We start from the raw sequence: 15152 nt of genomic DNA, 5'->3' as shown, positions 1-15152 counted from the left end.
GTAGGAACTCGAGCTGCCTTGTCTAGAGGATCTATGGGCTTGTGAGGGTCAGTGCAGAAGCGCCTGGTCTAGGGGATCAACGGATCGTCGCGTTGACAAGCTCGAAGGAATTATTGCGTTTTGTACTTGAGTTCCGAGGACGTGAATCGAGATGCAGGAAACTCAGCCACACTGTCACTCGACAGATCAGGAGAGGAAAGGGAAAAATCGCTACTTCCAGTCCTACCGTGATGGGCCTGGGACGACGGCAGGTCCAGCTGAAGGTCTACTCCACGCCAACTTTCGGAGAGGGCCGTTGCGATGTTGGTGGTAGGCGTTGAACCCCGCCTCTTCTGCTGTACCCGAAGTCCCAAAAAAATGTTGTGGTGTATGTGACTTAGTCCAAGTCGGACCCTTATTAGTGAGGGGCATTGCCAACGCCAATGCCGATCCCGCGACGAGCTGTTGTAAATTTAGAACAACCGATGCGACGTTGGGCGCTTGTCTCACTGTTACTGTCAATATTCCCTCAATTGGGAGAATCCAGATGATACCGGTAGGGATCAAACGGCACGAGTTGTCTTGTCTGAAGGGGCCAAAAATGCAGCATTGCGCAATGATTTGTAGGACTCGGTTGCTGGAAAGGCATGGGCTTTCTGTTTAATACCGGCATTGATGTTTCACTGCAGGCCATGCATGTCAGCCGCCATCGAGGGTCCTACGAAGCCTTCTCGCCAAATATCATTTCTGCAGCACAGCCCCTCGGACGGGCGAACGCGTATGTGTAGCTCCGATTCCATAACCGCCGATGAAAGATTCGGTTCGAGTCAGTCGGGTCCAAGTTTGTCAAGTTCAAAAGAGAACATGAACCGCGAAAGACTTCCTCAACTCAAATCCCTACCATGGCAGGGTTCGTTGCTGTAGGTGAAGCATGCAGAGCGGGTGACGTCAGATATAGGGATGGATGGCCAAACCTTCACATGCATAGTGCCAAGATTCATATAAAATATACACATGTCAAGCAACGTGCCTTTGGCAATACTAGAGTGGCCTGGCTCTCCTCCGATATGCTTCGTGGAAACATTTGTCCATTCTTTGTCAGCAGTTGGAGCCATCCAATAGTCGGGTAATGCACAGCGGGGAAAGTGCGGCTACAGTCGCCTATGGACACTTGGATAGTTAGCTTCTTTGCTACTATGTATTACATATTCCATCAGTAAGCACCCGTTACAGGACGAATAACGCCGAAGACCGCAACCTTTGGGATGAAGTCAATATCACGAGTTTCTGTATCTTCACCATCTATCACAAAGCGCTTTATAAGATCATCAACAGCCACATATACGCTTGTACGGCACTTCGCAAGCCAGCCAATCCGTTCACCTGTACCAATTAATACCCGAACCCAGAAACCTCCACGTCAATTGAGGACGTTTCACCACACCGGCAAGATGGCCACTGTTCCAACCACCATGGGCGGCATTCTCATTGAGAAGACCGGAAGCTCAGACGTTTTGCAATGGAAGACAGACATTCCAGTCCCTAAGTTAGAGAAGGGCCAAATTCTGGTCAAGAACGAATGGGTTGGTGTGAACTACATTGATACGTCCGTTCATCTTTCACCAATAATTCGAGTTTGTGACGATCTGATATTTTGCATAGATACTTCCGTACAGGTCTTTACAAGGCACCACTACCTTTTGTCACTGGAGGCGAGGCAGCTGGTGTCGTTGCCGCTGTCCACGATTCCGTCTCTGACTTCAAGGTCGGCGACCATGTGGGGTACCTAAGCCAAACTCGTGGTGCATACGCTCAGTACAGTGCCGTCTCGGAAGCGAAGGCTATCAACCTGCCGGAGGGAGTGTCTACAAAGACCGCAGCCGCCTCACTGCTTCAGGGTCTTACGGCTCTGACCCTGATCCGTGAGGCGCACCACGTGAAGCCCACCGACTGGGTCTTTGTCACCGCGGCCGCTGGAGGTGTAGGCACCATTCTCTGCGAGATGCTTTCGTCGGTTGGCGCCAAGGTCATTGGCACGGCAGGCACGCCCGAGAAGATGGAGCAGGCAAAGAAGAACGGTGCGAACTTTGTCCTCAGCTCCCGCGATGCGCCCGAGAAGCTTATCGCCGAGGTCAAGAAGATCACTGGTCATCATGGCGTGGATGTCATCTTCGACGGCATTGGTAAGGCCACTATTGACATGGACTTTGAGATCGCGGCGCGCAAGGCTACCATCTGCAGTTATGGCAACGCCAGCGGAGCTGTTCCACCTGTCGACATCATGAAGCTTGCCGGTACCAAAAACCTGAAACTCATGCGACCTACCTTGTTTGCATACCTTAGCGACCCTGACGACTTCCGCAGGTATGCTGGTGAGCTAGTGGCCATGTTGAAGAACGGGGTCGTCAAGCTGGAAAACACTTCGGATTACAAGCTGGAGGATGCCAAGTCAGCTCATGATGATCTCGAGAGCAGGAAGACATCTGGAAAGTTGTTGTTGCAGGTCCCGCAGTAAGCACAACATTGGCGACAACGTAATCGGACAAAGGAAGCGGCCTCATGGTCCAATCTGTTAGTTAATGACCATCAATCCTTCTTGTAGGAACCGACTCAGATATTAAAAAAAGTCTCTGGAGTGATGTGCTATCAAAACAGTCTGGCTAGATGCCCATCCCATCCCTGTTAAACACCTACCCGATCAATTTTCACTAGCAAGAAAAGTCTATACCACTATAATAAGCCGTGCTTAGCCAAATTTCAAATTTAATTTGGAACGTTTCGGCTAGAAACTCACAGCCCACGATAATTAACAATCATTTCAATGATTGACTACATTTACCGGTGAGAGTCCTTTTCGTCAGAAATAAGATAATTGTTGAAGTTGCAGAGGGTAGAAATATGATTTTGCCAGTTAACTGACAACTTTTGCTAGTCAATGACCTCCACAGGGGACTCGCTCCCCTAAAGCGTTTTGCGCCGTAACAAGGCTCCACAAGTATGCTTCGCTGTAAACTTATCAGTGCCAACGACCACTGTTGGTGCGGTTGGTCGATGTTTTGTGCCTAAGGCACCTAAGCTATTGAAAGCTTCTTGTCACCTGCAACGTAACTTATAACGTAAAATGGCCGCACTAGCAAGAGCGCCCCGCCTTAAATTTGATACCAAACCCACTCGTTTCCCACCATCCAACTACTTACCGCCTGCTAGGCGGTCATCATTCTGCCGGCTTTTCAAAATCCAGTGTGTTTATAAGCTGGCCATCCCTCCCCAGGCTTTGCCGTCTTCTTTTCCTTTCCTCTTTAGCTCTTCTTTGCCTTTTGGCTTAGATCAAGTGTAGTATCTGTTCTTTTCAGTTTAATCTCTGAAAGAGTCCACTGGACTCATCTAAGATTATTCTTATTTTTATCACCGGATGAATATCCTCTGGGCTTGCTCACGATATTTATCACCGTGTCCCAGGACCTTACACTGCCTCCTGGTGACGCGAATTATTTTTCATTGCAAACCTCAGCTCGTTTGAGGGTGTGAAGAAGAGTCTATGATGGAAGTAATAATAGTCTGGATGGGCCAAATTTGGGTAATGCAAGGTAGATTTACCAGACGAAGCTGCGAACGTTACGTTACTGAATGCCTTCCATCGCTATATCTTGGCTCAGATATGTTTTGTTATGACCATCAGCTTGTCTAACACTAGGAAGAAGTTAATGGTGCGCAAGGCAGACCGAGCAAAACGCAACCGCCTGTTAAGCCGTCGTGTCTAAATCTTCATGATATTACCATATGAACATGGAATGCGGGCGGCCTCGTTAAACCGCATTCCGGCGATGAATGAAGATACGGGTTTTACTTTGAGTTAATAATTGCTTCCAGTTAATAATTGTTTCCAGCTAAGATTCCATTCCTACTGGTACAGATGGCGCAGCACGGGCAGATGTAGTACACAAGTCTTGTCAGCGACAATTAGCTACATTATATTTTCTTGTATTGATTAGACGATATCTGATATTTGGGCTGCTCTAATAGCCGATGCAATGGTTCGGATATCCTGATGTGTAGACGTGCTTTTCTTGTGGTTGAATCCGACGCGTGCAAACATGATGTGAAAACTTTGCTTCGTGGGTAGCGGCACTTCACCATCCACCAAACACCACAATTTGTAAAAGCGAAAAGCCATCAGTAACGATGGCGGATAGCAACGCAGGCGTTATGATCGACCCCCAGATCTTTCAATACCTCCAGGCTCATGCCGAAGAGCAGACTGAGGTCAACGACAAGCTCAACCAGATAATGACTGGGCTGAACCGCCACATCTCGGCTGCCCAAGGACAGCTGAGCCGCATTCATGCAACACCCGCCTCGAAGCGTATGCCGTTCCTGATGAATATGTCGTGAGCGGTAACTGACTTCTTTGTACAGTCCAGCCGCTTCTCGACCAAGTTGAGAAAGATGGCATCAAGCCAGCCATTGAGAGCATTAGCGAGCTGTCCAAGTACGCCTCGAACTACCCATACTACAAGTAAGCTCTGGCGGCCACAATATTCGGTATGGTGAGTCTGACAGCTAGCAGGTACAACCAAAAGTGGACTCGATCGGTCCAGAACCTCATCTACTCTATGCTTTTGACAGCATGGCTAGGTGGACTGGGTACCGAGTCAAAGCCTGGCGAGCTCGGCCGTCTCCTCCGGATCGAAGAGGTTGGCGAGCTTATTGGAGGTATGTCTCTACCAACATGTCGGACATGGACCACAGTACTAACATTCTTCCCAGTTCCGGTCAATCTGGAGGACCGCGATGCCTTTCATATCAGCATCGAGGAGTACATCTTGTCCCTCACCGAGCTCACGGATGAGCTGAGCCGTCTCGCCATGAACTCTGTTACTATGGGCAACATCGACCTCACAATCCGCATCAGCGCCTTTATTAAAGACCTGTTCGCTGGCTTCCAGCTTCTCAACCTCAAGAACGATGTCGTGCGAAGGAAGATCGATGGAGTGAAGTATCATGTCAAGAAGGTGGAGGATGTCATCTACGACTTGTCACTGCGAAATCTCATCCCCAAAGACGAAAAGGCATAAGGGGAGCCACGACTTTGGGGCTTGTGTTGATTTAAGGAATGCGCTTGGCTGTCCATGAAGGTTGTCATTATTGATATTAAGATACATAATTGCCTTCGGACGGCATAACGGCTTTCGGTTGACTGGGTGCTTATGGACAGACCAAAACAAAAACATTGTTATCTTTAGCCTTACTCCGGGGCTGTCCATGAGATATGTAGCATACAAGACAAATAAGAGGTTCACCCATCGAGATTGCAACAGCTGCTTAACCTAATAAGTTGTTCCTCATTTCAGTGGCGTGCTGTCCTGAAGGTCGGAGCTGAGCTTAGCGACCACCGACAGTGAGTGGACCCCTGGAAATATGTCCATCGCCCCCAGAAGCCCCTAGAGCCCCTGCATCATTCAAGCTTGCTCCATTGAAACACGAGAAGATACAAACTTGAGCTCCTCGCCCTCTTTGGTAGCCAACTGTGTTGCATAATGCCTCTACTAGATCCAGTCACCATGTCGACGCCCTCGGGCAAGGCTGCCACGGCTCAAGCCGCCAAAACCACCGACGCAGAAGCTGCCACGAAGCCGATCCCTATCCTGCCGACCTCTCAAGCTCAAATCATGCGCCATGCGCATCCTGTCCTTCTCGGCGCCTTCTTCTACGCGAGCTTCAATGCCCTGGTACACGAGCCGGTGACCACCATGTGGAGCTCGGCGCCCGTCGTCCTGGCTGTCCAGATTGCCTACACCACCATATGTCTCCCACCAGCGGGCTCGCAGTCAGTCAAGCCGGCGAAGAAGCTACGACCTGGCGAGAAGAAGAAGGCTGGGTCTGAGAGCAATGTATCGAACATAGCAGTGGTATGCCTCCTCTGCCCTTGACTCTTGCCCGCCGAGAAGAGCATTGCTAATCTACACGTCTTGCAGACAACGACAGTCGCGCTCTTCCTAACCCTCTTCGCCGCGCTCCCGCTGCACGTCGTCTTCGTCCTCTTCGGCGCGCCGTTCTTGACCCACCTACCGAACACGTTCCTCTGCTCGCTTCACCTTTCGCTTCTGGGCCTATACCCACTCTTTTATAGCCACGGCGTTGACTCAGAGGAGTGGCTAGAGATCCTGGGCGCGCGGGCACCATTTGATGAGGGCTTCGGTGGCCTCGTGGGCGGTTGTCTGGGCGCATGGCTTGGTGCCGTGCCCATCCCTCTCGACTGGGACCGCGAGTGGCAGAAGTGGCCCATCACGATACTGGTTGGTGTCTATGCGGGTTATGTTCTTGGCAAGCTCATTGGAGGCACGGTGGCTCATGGAAAGAGATTCGCTTGAGGGCCTTATATGGGAAAACGAACCTCAGCAAAGACACCGCCGTCTCCATTAAGTCTGTTGCCGTGCTTAAGCTGTCTCAGCTGTTCGTATCGTGGCTTTGTGCGGCATATAGGAGCGCCCTTGAATCGCGCCGCGTTTGGCACATGCAACAGATTCGGAACAACGGGCATTTAGTGCCAAGTCTTCCCCAAGATTCGAAGATGATATGCGGGAAAGAGCAGCTGTCAAGATCCTGCCATCTTGTTGGATTGGATGAGCAACTTGAGCGACAAAGCATAGAGAAAGATGCAGGCTGCCCTACGGTCCGGGATGAAATTTGGAGTGTCAGTACTAAGTAAGAGCGTTGGCCAGTGTCAGCGTTGTGCCAAGGCCGACATCTTGGTATGCTGCTCCAGCTTATTCCATTTTGAGGGGATAATGACCTAGATGAAATGGCGAGACTGGTTTTCACTCTAGAGCTTTGTCTTGACACTACTGTGACTATATACTCCTTGCTCAAAAACCTCAACTAGTTTCGTAACTTGCGGATCAGCCGGAGGCAGCACCTGGACTCCAAACACACCGCATAGACCAGCGGCACGGTCGATGAACTAGATAAATAAGTCAGCTCTGATATCACTGCCTTGCAGAGGACATTCGAGGGATACTCACCCAGACTAGATTAGGCGCTCCGCTCCATAGCATCGCCCCGTTCCTTCGGTGCGGATGCTTGTCGCCGTCAATCAATATGCCACCTAGACCCCAATCATACTCCCCCGTGTCTGGGAAGCTTCCTACAGCCCAATCCGGATGCTTGAAGTCCTCTAGCAGCGCCGCTTTTGCGGCCGGGAAGGACGGTAATTGCGGTTTAAACATAATGTCCGTCGTCTGCCTCTTGAGCAAGCGCTCATCGTCCACCAAGAGCGAGTGCACAATCTCCATGTAGTCCCTCATGGTCGCGAACGCGCCCTGCCCTCCCGCCGCCTCGACGAGGCCCTCGCTTATGTTGATCGGCTTCCGCGACTGCACGGCCTTGCCGGTCTCGGCGTCCCTGATGCTCATCGCGGCCTGGCGGGCTCGGAATTCGCCCGGGCGCGCGCCGGGCCAGAACGTGATGTCCTTCAGACCGAGGGGTTCCCAGATATGCCTCTTCATGTAGTCCTCCAGCGTGAGGCCGCCGAGCTTCTCGACCAGCTTGCCCACCCAGTCCAGACTCCCGCCGTACGCCCACCCCTCGCCCGGCTGGTTCACGAGGGGGTTGCCAAAGCGCTCTTTGATCGTCCTGCCCGGCGCGAGGGAGAGCTTGTGGTGCTCCTTGTATCTGTTGATCTCCGGCTGCAGGAAGTCGTATCCGACGCCTGAGCTGTGGGTCAGCAGGTGCCGCAGCGTGATGGGGCCCCTCCGCTTCTCCGTGGCGGGGACGCCGTCTGGCGAGAAGCCCGTCAGGACCTCCTGCCGGGCCAGGACCGGGAGGAGCGAGGCGACGTCGTCGTCGAGCTTGACCAGGCCGCGCTCCACGAGCTGCAGCGCCGCAATGCTCGTCATGAGCTTGGTCATGGAGGCTATCGAGAAGACGGTGTCCAGCGTCATGGGCTCTGGCTCTGGTGATACCTGGCGGCTGCCGAAGGCTCGGGAGTAGTTGAGTTTTCCTGAGGGCCGTTAGAAAATCTTTCTGCCAGAATGATTAGGGCACTGGAATATGAATACCGGTCTTGTCCCTCGCGAGGACGACGGCGCCTAGAATGGTGTCATTCTTGACGGCCTCGTTTATGGCTTTTTCAACACCTTCCATGCTGACGTCGACGTGGAAAATAGTGATGTGGCTATCCTTTCATTTAAAGGCAGATCTTTGATCTGGACGACAGACATGCGATCAAGTTGCAGAGGTTTGGTGGTTAGCCATGGCTATAAAACAGATTGCCGAGATGCTTGGCGTGCCCCGCATCCAGTCGTCATCGCCATTCACTCAATATGATGGGGATGTCAGACAGTGGATTACTCTAAGCCAGCACAACTATAAGTTTGATTGGGGTTCCCTTTTCCTGTTACTGATCGTGATTACTTTTGTTTGATTGACTTATTTCTAGGTCAGTGCTCATCATATGCGGCGCTCGAAATTTTCCCATAAACAGGAATGATCTTAGGCTACATTTGTCAAGTGTTCACCTAATCATCCAGACCCGGGCAGTTCTCAGAAGTGACCTCAGCGATCTTGCTCCAATCATAGGGATCAGTCCAGACGAGATCATACGAATCATCCGGGTACTTGTCTACGTCGCCGGCCCCCAGCGCCTCGGCAAGATTGTTTAGTTGCTTGTGCTCCCAGCTACGTGCATGAGTAATCAGTTTGCTGCCGCTTTTGCCGAGCATGTACACGGAGCGACATACCAGATCAGAATGTTTCCGCTACCGCTATAGTCCCTGACGGCGTCCGCGACGCAATCTTCGTCATCGCGGTCGCAAGATACGTCGACCGTCAGGCCGAGGTCTGTCGCAAGAGGCAGAACGGTGTCATACGGGCGCTGGCGAGAGCCGTCTACAAAAAGCACATCAGCGTCCCCTGATATAAACTTCCGGCAGCAAAGCGCACTGCGTAGTAAGCCGCACGTCACTTACCACTCTTGGGCGTCTGCGCCATGATATGCCCAATGGCGTAGCCGGAGCTGGCGCCGAATACGCTGCGCAAGCACTGGGCTCGCTGCTGTCCCTGTGCACTCAAGCCATTGCCGTCGTCGGGTTTCTCTCCGTGTCTGATGAAATACACTGTCGGGTTTGCGGCGAATGCAGTGGTCGCGAGGAGCAGAAGGGAAGCAAGCAACTTCATCATGTCAGGAAGGCGGGGCTAGGGAAGTAACAGTATAATTAAGCAGATTGACATGGAAAATAAAATAAAGTAAAGTTCTTGTGTGGTCTCGAAACAACGGACGCCAAGGTTCCTTTTTATATATGTATTCATAGCAATCACTATAGGAAGGCTCTGCAGTACGTCAGGTACTGAACCATCGATCATGATTGGGCTGTCGATCCTTCCTTTCCATGCCTTAGCTCCCGCACGTGTTCCTGCAGCCGGGGTGCTTATTTGACGGAAGCCGAGCAAACACAAACGCGACGCAACGCTTCGTCCCAATGCGACACCGACCGCCAGACACACAAGCTGAGAGGCGATGCTAGGTTAGTCGGCTCAGAAAAGACCCTCGACAGAGGAGAGGGTGTGGTCATCGGCGGCCTTGCGCTTCTTTGTGGCGGAAGCCTTGGCAGGGGTGTTGTCACCTAGAACAAGGGGGGAATATCAGTAAACTGAGTTGCAGACGAACAGGAAAATCCTTTTAGGATGACCACCTGCAAAGGCGTGGAGAAAAGGTGGCAAACGTATGTCAGGGATTGCTTACCATCGGCAGTGCCGCTCTTAGAGACCTTGAAGTCCTTGTAGAGCGTCTTTGTTCCAGTGCTGGCTAGAGGGGGGCATCAAAGTCAGCTGGCTATACCACAAAGGACTCACTATCCCCGAATAGTAAACGAGATAGATATTAGAAATTATATACTTGGCGGCACTTTCGGTGAACTTATAATCCCAAGAGTCCATCTTGGACATGACAGCGGCGCAGTTCGGATTGATCTTGTCCTTGCTCTCGTTGAGCGGGAGAGCGAAGAAGAGATCGCAGTCCTCCCTATCACCCCAGCGCGGCATTGTGGGATGATTGGTACCAGGTGACGTGTTTGCTGTGCAATGTGACTGCTGTCAGTGAGTTGAGGAGTCTATGATAAACGATATTGATGCCTTGCCGGGTGATGGTAAACATATAGAGTAGTTAGCAGTGGAGGGATGGATGCTGCTCTTTGGTGTTTGTGGTTGCCTGTCTGAAGGAGCTTTAAGCTCCTGATCAGGTGGTATAAATACGACCGGATCACGACGTGGAAATATTACGGAACACTATGGAACAAGACGGGCAAGAAATACTGTGAATTACAACGGGCCACCGCAACAGTGAGCTTATTGGATAGCGATCGTGGTCGGCGCCGTCATGCAAGGTATCGTAACAGTAACATCACGTAACGCGACGACTATATCGTTACACAGACAAGCAGTTATAGAATGTTCAGAGGCTCTGCCCCTTTCTAACCAGTTCACGATACTAGCTCTGCCTCGAACCAAGTCACTTGCCTTGTTATGTTGTTTTCTGGTACCTAACGGGTCGGGGTAGAAAGGGCGTTGAGCTTCCTTAAATATTGTTGTTGTGTTCTATGTATATTTTGTTCTGTACCCCATTCCTAATCATGCTTCCAGTCATCTGAATGCCATGTACTTTTTACTCTTTTACTAAACCGTACACCACCTATTCTCAAGAACTATTCCGAAGATGGAGAACTTGGCGCGGCAACGCTAATACGCGCGGTACCCGTCCGGCTGCCTCCATACCGCTACGGTACACATTTTCTTGTCTCCCGCTACTTGGCACATTATAACCCTCCTAAGGAAGTGTTGTAGTCCCTTCACCTCCACCGCGGATGCGACGGTCAGCCTCCTTCTTATCTTCCTCGGTGATATCACTGGGATCTTTCCGCATGTCTGGGGTCCATTGAGGAGTGTTTGTGCTATGCCCAATAGACATGCCGACAGAGATCTTTTGTGGAAGTTAGCACTTGAAACACACAACCGGGAACATAAGAATAAGCGGCTTACCAAAGTCTCAACAGCACTATTGGAGTTGTCTACCAAATCATCATCGAATAGCATCTTGCCTTCCTCAAAGAGAAGCACAATGGTGCTGCCGCCAAACTTGAAGTACCCAAGCTCTTCAGCTCGGTGAACTTCTTCTCCGTCTTGCCGGGTAATGACAGTACTTCCGACCATCATAGCACCAACACAGATGACCATGACGCGACCATGATTGGGGGTATCGATGGGGCAAATAACACGGACGTTTTCGCCGTACACATCGAGTGCCGAGCGGATAGCCATGGGATTGACAGTATAGTATTCACCCTCGATGAGCTTGGGCGTACGCAAAATGCCGTCTACTGGGATATGGAAACGGTGATAGTCCTGGGGAGCCAGGCGGAAGATACCAAGGGCGCCTCGTTCGTATCGCGGCACATCTTCGGGGTACGCGTCTCCGAGGAGCCGTTTGATAGAAAACTCGCGGCCCTTGACCCAGACACTGGTTGCTGAGTCGACGCTGTTGAAAACAACGGAACGACAATCGGCAGGTGACACAAGAATGTTTGGGTCGTCGGGCGCCGAGCAGGGTCTAGCGTTTGGCTTCAAGGCACGGTAGAAGAACTCGTTGAAGTTCTTGAACTCTTCCAGGGGCAAGAGAACTTCGTTCATGTTCAGGTTATGGAACTTGATGAAGCCAGGGATGTCCTCCCTCGATGCCGGGTCGTCATACTTCTTGCCCTGCTTGATGCTCAGACTCTTGAGAAGCTTCCGAACTATGAGCAGGTTAGAAATTGTCTTTACAAGGCAAAAGACATGTTCTAGACTTACTTCTCTTCTTCTCCATATCCTTGGATTTGAGACCCTTGTATAGTAGCCTAATGCCGAGTCTAACGTAGACACTCATCTTCTCCTCGTTGATCTGTCCAGTGATGCGGTCCTGCACCAAGATGTTGGCTGAGTTGGCTCCCAGCTTGTAACCACCGTAAGAGATCTTGGTGATGATCTTTGAGTACCACTTCCTCTGGGCCTGGCTGGCAGTCACAAACCCACCCATCATAATCGAGTTGACCTGGCGCCAGTCCTGACTGGCGCAGGTTGCAATGTGCGTGATGATATCTGTGTCATTGCGCTTATTCAAGCGCGGCTGGTGGCAAATAGGGCATTCGCGAATCTCGACGACATGTTCTTCTGCTTTGTTCACGTTAAGATCGTCCCGCTCCAAATTGTCGCCTTCCTCCCCGGGCGTACTAAGTTCAGGGACGACGAGTGTAGATGTCGAGGGTTGTTCGCCTTGAACAGTCGAATCCTGGGAGCTGAGGGTGAACGAGGCATCCTCGCCAGGGAGCTCAGATGGTGTTGAAGTACCGCTTGTTGGGGCGTGGCCCGGCACGGTCAACATGTCTCTGACTTTTCCGGCATCTGGCAGTGCATTCTTCATCCTGTCGCCCATTGTGGGAGTCTTGCTCTTCTGCTCCAATTGATCTTCCAGACAGATAACAGCCTCATTGATGGTGAGATTACTACTCTCTTCGTCGTTGACTGCCTTGTGAGGGAACCTCTGGAAGAAGCTATCAATAGTTGACTCGCGCAGCGTCGAGCCGAGAGTGTCGAGCATAGTGGTCAATTCGACTTTGCTGATTGTGCCGCTTTCATCAGTATCGTATTGCCTCAACATAGAGCGCCAGAATTGTTGTCGCAGAGCAGGGTATGGCATATACTTTGCGCGGATGAACAACTGCGGGTTGTGCTTGGCCTCCCATTTCTCTAGGTTCTTCATCGTCAGGGGCACCGTAAAAGGAACGAAATCGGGATCGTCTGACGCGGCTTCACCGGCTTCGGCGCCAGGAGCGTTCAAGACTGGTAGTTGCTCAGCAGTCAACATGTTCGGGTCGGGATTGGCTGCCACGCCCGCTGGTGAGTCCGTCTGGGACAAGCTTGATGGAGTCTTGGTCATGGGTGGTCGTCCTTTGTTCAAGCTTTGCGAGGACGGACTTCTTGACATGCCCAACTTTGCCAGTCTTGACTTCTTCTCCTTGGTCGGCGCGTACTCCGGGGGGTCTTTGAGATCATAAAGACCAGTCTCAGGGTCCGCTTTTGGCGACTTGTCGATGATTTCCTTCAGTGGAAAAGACGTCGAGGCAATAAAATCGTTTCCGGAGTACTTGTCACGGTCCATGACAGTGAAAGAGAAAGAGTAACCCTTCTCGTGGCTCAAGACCTGGAACAGCATCTTCTCGTTGAAGACGGGGTTCAGATTATGCCGAACGACCTTGGTCCTATAGGTTTTCTTGCCGAGGGATGCCACAACGAATGGGTCCATGTCAAAGCTGGTCTTGGTGAAGTTGGACTCAGGGGGCAAGTCGGTAATGTTTCCAATCTCCAGGAAGACAAGGCCAACGACATCGCTACCGCCGTTTGTGAACTCGTATGGATTCTGTCTCTTCTTGCGCTTCAGCCCCTTGATTCTCATTCTCCGCTTGCGCTTCTCCACAGCCTCGGGCCTGTTAGGATCTTCGTCGTCGGGGGTCTCGTCATCATCCAGGACGTCCTCGTCGTAGTCCTCGTCGTCGTCCTGCGAGTTGTCCGTGCCACTCCGCTGGAGGTCAGACAAGTTGCCCCGGGAGTTGGATCGCGGGCCGAGGACGGGTGTCCTCGTGGGGGTTACATTTCGGGAGGCCGCCTCAGGAAGAGAGCGAGCCAGCTGGCGAAGCTTGTCTAGGACCTGGGCGGGTGGAGCTTGGTGATCGGCCGCATCGAACAAGGTGAACTGCAGAAACACCTCTCCCGAAACTACATTGTCCTTCTTGCCGGACCTCTTGCTTCTGAGGGGAAACCATCTGGGCGCTTGCTCTGTCTGATCGTTGGCGAAGATTTCCTCGAGGGCCAAGTCAAACTCTCCCATATAGTCCTTCTTGAATCTATCCTTGTCCCAGCATATAAATTCGAGAAGGAGGTTCTCAACGCCGACGATGGGCACGGTAGTGACTATGTTCCATTCCGGATTCAGGGTCTTGGGGATGCAGTGCGTGAGGAACTTCGTTTCGCCAGAGTTCAGTTGGATGTACTGCAGGGCGTTCAAGTCAGCATGACAGGCACCGCGGGCTTTGAGCATGTTCGCCTGTATGACCTACAGGATCAGATGTACCGCCTCGGTCTTTGGCAGCCAAATTCCTTGCCTATTTTGAAATGACATGTTAGTCTCCTCTTTCAAAGCTCGAAGACTCGTGCTTCCAAAGGGCGCAGATGAGAGGACCTACACGGATAACGACGACTTTCAAGACCAAGCCCGGGTCTCTCCGGCCCTCGGGGCTCGATGTGTTTGAGTTGACGGGTCTCATCGGGCTCGTGCTACGGCTGTTGGCGAGAGAGTGTGTGTTGGACTTGGAGGTGGTGCGTTTGAGGCGCGATGGAATGAGGGACACCATTTTGAATCAAGCGACACGGGCTGCTGCTGGGCGGCAGCTGCCAAGTTCTTGTGCGTTGGAGTTGGAACTGGGACAAGGAGGTCTGGATCTGGATGGGGGGGAAACTTGCTGGGCTGCACAATGAATAGCCTCTCCAGCCAGGCCTAGGTGACGTGCGTGAAGGGGGAGTTCCAAGTCGAGCTTCAGCTGGGCCTCTCTCCTGTCCTGTCGCTGTCTTATTGGGCCTGGAGCCTTTCCTAAAACAGTGCTGGGGGGTGGGACTGGGGGATGGGGGACGTGGACGTGGACGTGGACGTGGACTATCAGTAGTTTGTGCACCTTGTGCAAGGCACTTGGCGCCTAGTGACGGTCAAAGAGTGGTCGGTTGCTGGTATATGTTTTGAACGGAACTGGGATGGTTGAACAGATAGGGATGAAAATAGCTGCACTGGATAATGTTGCGAAAGGACAATAGAAAAAACAGAGCTGGAAGTGACGCTGAGAATCCGTGAACAGAGTAAGGTTGGTAGAGTAGAGTGACTTCTTGACAGCCAATTCAACAACCCTTGAGAGGTGCTTGCTGACATGGGAACTTTAAAACTGTCAAGCCCCCCAAAGCCCCTGTTGCGCCAAGAAATCGCGCGTCGATGGCGGGGCTGGCTTCCGTCATACGCCTAATGAGTCCAGCGTGTACTGTATCTGCAGTCCAACAATACTGGAGAAGCAGATGTGGTATTCGGCTTCGTCGGTTGTTTTCGA

The 15152-nt window shown here is 51.8% G+C and overlaps 6 protein-coding genes across 6 annotated transcripts; 3 read left to right on the top strand and 3 right to left on the bottom strand.

The window, feature by feature from the left end:
* Positions 1-1430: 1430 nt before the first annotated feature.
* BKA67DRAFT_519324 (quinone oxidoreductase) lies at positions 1431-2494 on the top strand (the record flags this gene model as incomplete). Its single annotated transcript, XM_046098091.1, has 2 exons — positions 1431-1585; positions 1642-2494. 2 exons carry the CDS (start codon positions 1431-1433, stop codon positions 2492-2494), a joined length of 1008 nt encoding a protein of 335 aa, XP_045957120.1.
* Positions 2495-4161: 1667 nt separating this feature from the next.
* Positions 4162-5054, top strand: BKA67DRAFT_659510 (Translin; the record flags this gene model as incomplete). The annotated part of the gene is made up of 4 exons (XM_046107449.1): positions 4162-4342; positions 4396-4495; positions 4547-4692; positions 4747-5054. The coding sequence occupies 4 exons, from the start codon at positions 4162-4164 to the stop codon at positions 5052-5054; spliced, it is 735 nt and encodes a 244-aa protein (XP_045957119.1).
* Positions 5055-5516: 462 nt separating this feature from the next.
* Positions 5517-6350, top strand: BKA67DRAFT_536555 (GPI biosynthesis protein family Pig-F; the record flags this gene model as incomplete). The annotated part of the gene is made up of 2 exons (XM_046100176.1): positions 5517-5888; positions 5955-6350. The coding sequence occupies 2 exons, from the start codon at positions 5517-5519 to the stop codon at positions 6348-6350; spliced, it is 768 nt and encodes a 255-aa protein (XP_045957118.1).
* A 452-nt stretch (positions 6351-6802) lies between these two features.
* On the bottom strand, positions 6803-8121 carry BKA67DRAFT_536554 (beta-lactamase family protein; the record flags this gene model as incomplete). Its single annotated transcript, XM_046100175.1, has 3 exons — positions 6803-6940; positions 7002-7978; positions 8037-8121. The coding sequence occupies 3 exons, from the start codon at positions 8119-8121 to the stop codon at positions 6803-6805; spliced, it is 1200 nt and encodes a 399-aa protein (XP_045957117.1).
* A 374-nt stretch (positions 8122-8495) lies between these two features.
* Positions 8496-9153, bottom strand: BKA67DRAFT_659507 (uncharacterized protein; the record flags this gene model as incomplete). The annotated part of the gene is made up of 3 exons (XM_046107448.1): positions 8496-8655; positions 8718-8865; positions 8946-9153. The coding sequence occupies 3 exons, from the start codon at positions 9151-9153 to the stop codon at positions 8496-8498; spliced, it is 516 nt and encodes a 171-aa protein (XP_045957116.1).
* Positions 9154-10798: 1645 nt separating this feature from the next.
* Positions 10799-14414, bottom strand: BKA67DRAFT_518574 (phosphatidylserine decarboxylase-domain-containing protein; the record flags this gene model as incomplete). The annotated part of the gene is made up of 6 exons (XM_046098020.1): positions 10799-10951; positions 11011-11762; positions 11818-12322; positions 12380-14053; positions 14121-14165; positions 14247-14414. 6 exons carry the CDS (start codon positions 14412-14414, stop codon positions 10799-10801), a joined length of 3297 nt encoding a protein of 1098 aa, XP_045957115.1.
* Positions 14415-15152: the final 738 nt, after the last annotated feature.

Source organism: Truncatella angustata (genome assembly GCF_020726525.1).
Source record: "Truncatella angustata strain MPI-SDFR-AT-0073 chromosome Unknown BKA67scaffold_5, whole genome shotgun sequence".
NCBI lineage: Eukaryota > Fungi > Ascomycota > Sordariomycetes > Amphisphaeriales > Sporocadaceae > Truncatella > Truncatella angustata.
The sequence above is the reverse complement of the archived record's forward strand: the minus strand, read 5'-3'. Positions and strand labels throughout refer to the sequence as shown.